Source organism: Trifolium pratense, linkage group LG4 (genome assembly GCF_020283565.1).
Source record: "Trifolium pratense cultivar HEN17-A07 linkage group LG4, ARS_RC_1.1, whole genome shotgun sequence".
NCBI lineage: Eukaryota > Viridiplantae > Streptophyta > Magnoliopsida > Fabales > Fabaceae > Trifolium > Trifolium pratense.
The window spans coordinates 49,530,551-49,539,762 of NC_060062.1; the positions used below are offsets into that span (position 1 = coordinate 49,530,551).

A 9,212-nucleotide genomic window follows, 5' to 3' on the forward strand; every position below is an offset into this window, starting at 1 on the left:
GCTACTCAGAATCACAATGTTAAGTTTGCAGACAATAGCAGCCTTGCAGTACAAGCTATTGGTGATGTAACCATCAAAAGAAAGGATGGCAAGTGTTCAGTGATTTCTGGTGTATTGTACATACCAGGTATGAAATGTAATCTACTCAGTATAGGCCAATTGCTAGAGAAAGATTACAGAATTGTAATGGAGAATAGGTTGCTGAAAGTGTACAACACTAAAGGTAACTTGATGTTAAAAACTGAAATGTCAAAGAATAGGACATTCAAGATTGGGCTCAATGTTCTGAATCACAAGTGCTTGATGACTGCATCAAGCAGAGAAGAATGGAGATGGCACTATAGAATGGGGCACTTGAATTTCAAGGATCTCAGCTTGCTGCAAAAATCAAAGATGGTGACAGGCTTGCCAAGCCTGCAAGTGCCTGAAGAGATTTGTGAAGAGTGTGTGCAGTCAAAGCAGCACAGAGGGAGCTTCAGCAAGCATGCAGCAAGTAAAACCAATAGTGTACTTGAAGTGGTGTATTCAGATGTATGTGGTCCAATGCAAGTGAACTCAATTGGAGGTAACAGGTACTTTGTAAGTTTCATAGATGACTTTAGCAGAAAACTATGGACTTACTCAATAAGTAAGAAAAGTGATGTGTTTGAAATTTTTAAGAAATTCAAGGCTACAGTTGAAAGACAAAGTGGTAAGAGGCTCAAAACCCTAAGAACAGATGGGGGTGGAGAGTATGTATCACATGAATTTGCAAAATTCTGTGACAATGAAGGCATTGTGCATGACATAGTCCCACCATATACTCCACAGCAAAATGGGACTGCTGAAAGAAAAAATAGAACAATTATGGATATGGTGAGGTGTATGTTGAAGGGAAAGCATTTACCTAAGGAGTTATGGGGTGAAGAAGTTTCTACTGCTACTTATACATTGAACAGGTGCCCTACAAAGAGATTGAAGGGTATCACACCAGAAGAATGTTGGTCAGGACACAAGCCAAATGTGAATCATATGAGAGTGTTTGGTTCACTAGTTTTCAAACACACACCAGATCAATTGAGGAAGAAGCTGGATGATAAGTCAACAATGATGATATTGGTTGGTTATCACTCAACTGGAGGTTACAAACTCTATGATCCAATCAACAACAATGTGGTGATCAGTAGAGATGTAATAATTGATGAGCTCAAGGAATGGGACTGGAACACTAATGACAGAAAGAAGTCAACTAGTGTGATGATTGAAGAGATTAGTGAAGAACAAGTAAATCAACCAGTTCCTGAGGTGAGAAGATCAAACAGGCCTAGAGTTCTACCAGCAAGATTACAAGAATGTGAAATGAACTCAGATGGTCAAGTGAATAATGATGGTGAGTTGATCCATTTAGCATTCATGGCTGAATCTGAACCAATTGATGTGCATAGTGCTCTACAAAGTGAAAAGTGGAGAGGTGCTATGAAAGAAGAATTGGATTCGATTGAAAGCAATCAAACATGGGAGCTGGTGGATCTTCCACAGAGAAAGAAAGCAATAGATGTGAAGTGGGTTTACAAGCTGAAAGTGAACTCAAAGGGTGAAATAACCAGATACAAAGCAAGACTAGTGGCAAAGGGATTTCTTCAGAAAGAAGGTATTGACTATGATGAAGTGTTTGCACCTGTTACTAGAATGGAAACAATTAGGTTAGTGACTGCTATTGCTAACCTAAATGATTGGCCAATGTATCAAATGGATGTGAAGTCAGCATTTCTGAATGGTCCTATAGAAGAGGAAGTGTATGTTGCCCAGCCACCTGGTTATGAAGTGAAAGGTCAAGAGCTTAAGGTGTATAAGCTTAAGAAGGCACTCTATGGTCTGAAACAAGCTCCAAGAGCTTGGAACAAAAGGATTGACAAATTCTTAAATGAAATAGGGTTTAAGAAATGTGTCACAGAACATGGAGTGTATGTCAAGAAAGATGCTGCAAAGGGAGTCATTATAATTTGTCTATATGTAGATGATTTGCTTATCACAGGAAGCAATGAATCTTATATTAGTGAGTTCAAGGGTGACTTGAAGGAAGAGTTTGAAATGACAGATCTAGGCCTCATGACATATTTTCTAGGCATTGAGTTTCTGAGGAATGAGCAAGGAATCTTAATGCACCAGACTAGATATGCATCAGAGATTTTGAAGAAGTTTGAGATGGACAAATGCAATGTTGCATTGTCACCTGCTGAGCCAAGGTCACAGCTAACTAAGTGTGCAGAAGAAGAGGATGTAGACCCTACATTCTATAGAAAGCTGATTGGTTCTCTGAGGTATTTGTGCAATACAAGGCCAGACTTGGCTTACAGTGTAGGGATTGCTAGCAGGTTTATGGAAAGGCCTAAAGGTTCACACTTGATTGCAGTGAAAAGAATACTTAGATATGTGAAAGGGACTATAAACTATGGTATTATGTTCCCTGCAAGTGACAGAGACAAAGAATGCAAGCTGGTGGGCTATACAGATTCAAATTGGTGTGGTGATCATGAAGATAGAAAATCAACTGCTGGTTATATGTTTTTCTATGGTGGATCACCAATATCATGGTGTTCAAAGAAGGAACCTGTAGTGGCCCTATCCTCCTGTGAAGCAGAGTATATAGCAGCATCACTCAGCACCTGTCAAGCCATTTGGTTGAAAAACCTAATTGAGGAAATCAGTCAAGACAGGTGTGAAACTGTGACTTTGAAGATTGATAATGTGTCTGCTATCAATCTTGCAAAGAACCCTATTGCTCATGGAAGAAGCAAGCATATAGAGCTAAGGTTCCATTACTTAAGAGAGCAGGTAAGCAATGGTAACTTGGCCCTAATGCACTGCAGAAGTGATGAGCAAGTTGCAGACTTGTTAACCAAGGCTGTAACAACACAGGTGTTTGAAAAATTAAGAAGTGAAATGGGAATTGAGACAGTGGACAACATGAATTAAGGGGGTGTGTTGAATCTAAGAAGACTCTAGATGGTTAATTCATATTGTTGATGAGCTGGCTTGGTGTGAAAGCTAGCAAAAGAAAGTGTAGCTAATTGCTTCTTAAGCAAGTTAGTTTGTTTGTTAGTGAAGTTTGTTAATAGAGTTTGTTAGAGTCAGTTAGATTTGATTTACCTAGGTTGTTAGAGTGTGTTAGAGTCAGTTAGGAAGTTGTTAGTTGGTTAGGGCCTAAGAGAATCATCAACCATTGTGATGATCTAGTATAAATAATTGGCTCATGATTAGTGATTGTAATCAACTACTTTTCCCCATTGTGGATGAATAAAACTGATTCTATTTTTCCCTAATCTTCTTCTTCTTCCTCTGTTAAACAAGAGCTTTTCATTCTTTCCATTCATTCACCATTGTTGCAGCAACAAGGATTGTAGATCCTGCAGAAACTGTGCTCATTGGCTTGGCCAAAGTGACAGTGCAGCGCGCGCGTGTTTCCTTGATTGCCTGCTTGCTTGCTAGGCCTGTGCAGGCCAAAGTGATCGAAGCCTAGCTTCAGCTGCGCCAACACCAGTTACACTTATCTCTCTCTTAAGCTTTTTTCTTTTTCCATTTTTTAGAATGACTCTCATTTCACTATATGGTCATGTCACTGCAGACAACCTTCTCCCCTTATTTACCATATCATTTTAAGTCATATTGCAACTTTAATTATCACACTTACATGAAGAACGGTTTTAGGTCATTGCACCGCATGAAAGTTTATAAAATTTAATTTGTACACCACCACAACAGAATATGAAAACCATTGCCAAGAATCCTCGCGTGTAATATGAAAATGTGGAGATTAATCATTCAAGATATTTGAGAACCAATAAGGGGCTTAAATCACATAAACATATTGTTTTTTTATACCACTCACCAAACAATACTACCTCCATCTCTAAATATAACTTGCTTGAGTTTTTTTTGTGTGCATTTTTATAAGATCTCTTTCAAATTTTCAAGGATAATTATATTGCATCTTTAATTATAATGAAATATTTAAAATTGAATAGTTCATCAAGTAAGAATGGAGTCTTTAATCTTTTATCAAAAAGCAAACATATAAATCATCATAAAAGGGTGGAGGCTAGGGCTTGCACATAGTTTTTGAACCTAGTTAATATTAATTACTGCATTGGTTTAACTTGAGCGTACGTAAAGGAGAGGCTTGGTTATTTAGATAACTACAAGTATATGTACTATTTGGTAGCTTTTGTCAAAGTAGGTGATCTTTCAAAATTTGAAATTTAATGCAAAGAAAATGGTTATTTATTTGGTCATTAATTTATTGGCTTAGTCTATTGCTCCCTTAAAGACATTTTAGGTTTTACAATGGTCCCTTAAAGAAAAAAAGGTCCGGATTAGTTCCTTAAAGACATATATGTTTTCCATATTGGTCATTTCTGTTAAATTTTAACTCCAAATATAACAAAAAATTCCAATGGTTAAAATTTTAAAAATTAATAAGGTTTTTGGCGGACCACTTACACTTAATGACATCCACAATTCAGTCAACTAAAAATAACGTTTTTTTGTAAAAAAATTGACAGAAAGGACCAATGTGAGAAACGAATGTCTTTAAGGAACCCATCCGAACCTTTTTTTCTTTAAGGGACCATTGTGAAACCTAAAATATCTTTAAGGATCAATAGACTAATTAAGCCTTAATTTAGACTTTCATTAAAAAGATGCTACAAAGTCATATTGTAGGGTCTCGTGAACAGTAACTTTAAAATGTTTGGAACATACCTTAATTTCACCTTTTGAGCAAATTTTTGAATCCCAATTTTTTTTAACAAGCCAAAATGATATATATTAACATAAAACAACCCTCATCACAAAACCTACCGAGGTAGACTACAAAAGTTTACAAAGAGTCAAGTAATCCAAATACAAAACAAATCATACAAGGCACAAACAAAGCAAAGGACTAGACCACCAGCTGTGGTAGTTTGAAGCTAACGTAATACTCGCCGACTTCAACCACCTAAAAGAGAAAAGCTTGATCTTGTCCAACAAAAGATGGGGTGTGTCTGTTGAGCCTTTATACAATCGATGATTTAACTCTGTCCACACAATCCAAACGCATACAAGCCAAATAAGCTGCAAAAAAAGATCGACGCGTTCGAGATCCACCTGCTGAAGATGTAAACTGGACAAAATGATCACGCAGTGTAGTGAACTCCACGAAAGGAATGTCAATCCACGAACGCCTTGAATCCCAAAGATAACCAACAAAGCTGCACGAGATGAAAAGGTGATGAGCCGACTCGGCCTCTCCACATCCAAAAACACAACTGTGAGCTGTAGGAGATAGAACGCCTCGAGTAACCAGGTTTACTTTCGTGGGCAACCTATCAAGCAATAAACGCCACGCGAAGATGGACCTTCAAAGGATCCTAAGAGTGCCAAATGAGATTTTCTGCAACATTCATAGTAACCAAAACATGAAACGTCAGCAACTGATATGCTCCCGTAATAGTATAGCATGTGTCAGGGTCAGGACGCCACTGCCACCTATCAGAAGAATGAACCTGCAAGGAAATAGTAAGAAGTAAAGATTGACATTCCTCCAACATTTCTTCCTCCTACGCCCTCAATTGCCTCCGCCACTCCCACACCTCCCCATCCTCACCTCACCCCAGAGCAAATATCTCTGTCACCGTACGCGATTTGGTCTCCGCCAACTGAAACAGTCGTCCAAACCGCTCACACAAAGGAATCTCATCCACCCAGGGATCAGTCCAGAAGAAGGTATCAGACTCATCCCCCACACTCCTCAAAATATGCTCCTCAAACCAACTGACCCCTGGCTCACCACCTCTCTCCCTAATACGCGTTATCTCCCTTCATCATGATGACCCTCTCTGACCTCCCTCCCATAGTCGTCCTCCCTCAACCCCGTACCGAGCTGCCAGCACTCTAAACCATAACCCCTCTCTGTCCACCAGCATCCTCCAACACCACCTGCCCAAAAGGGTCTGGTTAAACTCCCTCAAACGCCTGACCCCCAAACCTCCACTCTCCTTACGTAAGCAAATAGTTTTTCAACTAACCCAAGAAATTTTCCTAGAATGCTCACATCCCCCAAAAAATTTAATGAATCACAATTAAAATGAAGTAATTTGTGAAATCTATTTTCGTTTTTAATTTAATGGTTGTACTATTTATTAGAGTAAAAGGTGGGTAAAAATTGATTCCCTCGCTTAGACATGCAGTAGTTTTAAAACTCCATGGGAGAGTTTGTCATCCATTTAGGTCCCACAAGGCTCGAGGAATTAGTTTCTGCAATTGCACGCAGAGAATACCCGATTTACAAAAAAATTGCATTTAGGACAGATGGACACGGTTGGATGACTAAATATTTAATAACAATTTTAAATTCATTTTATCAAAGTTCAAAATCTAAATCAGTTGTTCTTGTTTTATATATTTTTTATAAGTCAAAGAAATATGCTATTAATTTTTTTTTTTTGACAATGCTATTAAAATAAAGTTAAACACAATATCTGTCTAACTAAAAAGTATACAAATATTTATAAGAAGAAATGCAAAAATATATTAATTTCTCGAAAATCAAATCAAAATCACATTCAAGACAATTTAACCAACACATTCAAATTAAAATTAAAATTTTTCTTTTTAGTCTTCAACCACCACCATGATACTCTTTTCACACTATCAAACAATTCTCTACCAATGAATCTTTATGAGCAAAAATCCTATTTCACTTTCCTTCCAGAGAATTCAACAACAAGTCAATCAAACCACATGTAAACCTGATCAAACTTCTTTACAAAAAACATAAGAATTACAAAATTGCAAAACATGATCATCAACAACTTTTGATAACCGACCTTTAACACTTGACCAATGAAAATTTTTATTCCAAAGAGAATGAGAAAAATTCAACCAAATAACAAATGATTGGAAGTTTCAAGGACTCCACAACCTACCTTCAAGGGAGCAATTTTGTTCCATATATCTTCACTATTGGCAGCCACCGTTAGCGGAAAGATGTGGAGTAAGAAATGATAAGTTCCTCTAATCGAAAGTGGCATAACACTCCATATATACTAGAGATGACAATGGGTAGGGTACTATAATACTTATCCTCATATCCGCAATTTGAAAAAAATACACATACTCATTCTCATATCCGTGTGGGTAACAATCTTTGTACTTGTGCTCATACCCTATGGGTACCTAAGTACTCATACCCGTGAAAATTATAAGAGATAGATTATAAGATATCATATAATTTTAATAAAATTAAAAAAATTTCAAAGATTTTAATGTTGACGTATGATAGTCTATGGAGACTAGAATATTGGAATTAACAAAATAAATGTACAGTTTAAACCTTGCACCAACTTACCATTAGAATAAAAATTCCAATAAAAATTCATATATTTTTTTGATATATTCAATAAAAATCCAAAATTTCGTATTTTATTATGGAATTTGCATAAAAAATTCAAATAACAAACAACATATTTGACCTATGTATCACTCCTTTTTATTTTCACTTCCCATAATAATAATAATAATAATCTATAACAATATATAAAGAGGATAAGGGAGTTTGAGCTGGATTTTTTTTTGTCTATTTTGCCCTTAACTTTTTTTATGGTTTTTTAATTATTTCATAATTTCCCTTAACTTCCTCTCTTTTTTTTTTATGGTTTTTTCATCTATATCTATTCTATACTATAATATATAAAAAGAATACATGAGTTTTGGGGTAGAATTTTCATAATACCAACATTACCCTTACTTTTTTTTAGTAGCAACAAAAATCTTTTATTAACAAACTCACCATAATAAGGCATATCTTTTTTTTTGGGTACACTGACCCGCTAGTAATAATAATAATAATAATAAGAACAAGAAAGTTCAAATATTTAATAATAGAAAAACAACATTACATATCGTAAAAAAGAGACATTACTTGTTACGGGAAAATAGAAAATACCTCCAAACGAGGTTGTGAAAATACAAATATAAAGCTGAAAACAAGAGCAACTGAAAACAAGAGCAAAAGATACACAAAAAAATGGATTATGATTCTCTTAATTTAGTAGACGCTATTATTTAGAGAGATATACATACTGGATATAATAATTATTTTTAAAATAATATTACTATATTCAATGATTATATCTCTCTACAAATAGATGTCTCAATTAAATGGAGAGGATCATAATTCAAAACACGAGAGCATTTTCTATTTTCCATCGCCTCCGCCCCAACCCCATCCTTCACCACCGCCACTTCCTCCTCCTCCACCACCACCTCCTCCTCCACCTCCACCACCACCACCACCACCACCTCCTCCTCCACTACCACCACCACCACCTCCTCCACCCCTTCCATGACCTTGACCTTGACCATGACCATTACCATTTCCTCCTCCGCCACCGCCGCCTCCTCCACCGCTTCCCCCTCCCCATCCATGACCTTGTCCATTTCCTCCACCCCCACCACCTCCACCCCCACCACCACCTCCCCCAGTCCCCTTTCTACTACCCTTGTTTCCACCTCTCCCATTTCCCCCACCATTGCCGCCTCCACCACCACCACCACCACCTCCTCCACCGCCAACACCCACTCCTTTTCCACCATTGTTCCCACCAAGTTTCTTTTCACCTAAGACTTCTTCAGATGAGTACTCTGTCTTGCTTCCATGAAAATCTTTCACAAAACTCTGGTCTCCACTAGAAACTTCATGAGTAGAGTTCACGCCATTGCCATCCCTTGTCTTCTCATGAAAATTATTTCTCCCATTAACCAAACAAGGACTTATAATCATCACAACAACAACCAAAACCACCCCATATTCTACTCTCCCCATTTCTTGCCTTATTACTTCCCAACAATGCATATATCACAATTGCTACACACCACCCTTTTATACCCTTCTCATTGCACTAGTTCGTTACTATGTAGTTAGCATTAGTCGTCGCCACTAGCTACACTAACAAACATTTCCATAGTGCTGCTACAAAGTTATGATCAATAGTACTTTGATTTTCCTTCAAGTGCAATTTGTCCCCACCCCCACTATTACTTATTTTATGCAATGTGTTAGCTGCTACAATAATGCAATATACCATGGATTAAGTTTGGTTTAGTCTAGCTAGTTAACTAATGGACCATGATTAGTCAAAATTTGACGCATGTATGCAGTCAGACAACTATAGTCGTTTGTTAGATCAAGA

At 37.1% G+C, this 9,212-nt stretch overlaps 1 protein-coding gene across 1 annotated transcript; it reads right to left on the reverse strand.

Annotated features, from left to right (window-relative positions):
* Positions 1-7,854: 7,854 nt before the first annotated feature.
* On the reverse strand, positions 7,855-8,951 carry LOC123923399 (putative glycine-rich cell wall structural protein 1). The gene has a single exon (XM_045976090.1). It carries the CDS (start codon positions 8,873-8,875, stop codon positions 8,219-8,221), a length of 657 nt encoding a protein of 218 aa, XP_045832046.1. The 5' UTR covers positions 8,876-8,951; the 3' UTR covers positions 7,855-8,218.
* Positions 8,952-9,212: the final 261 nt, after the last annotated feature.

Excerpts from the sequence above, each read along its gene's own strand:
- LOC123923399 (XM_045976090.1), bottom strand. The coding sequence starts at position 8,875 with ATGCATTGTTGGGAAGTAATAAGGCAAGAAATGGGGAGAGTAGAATAT.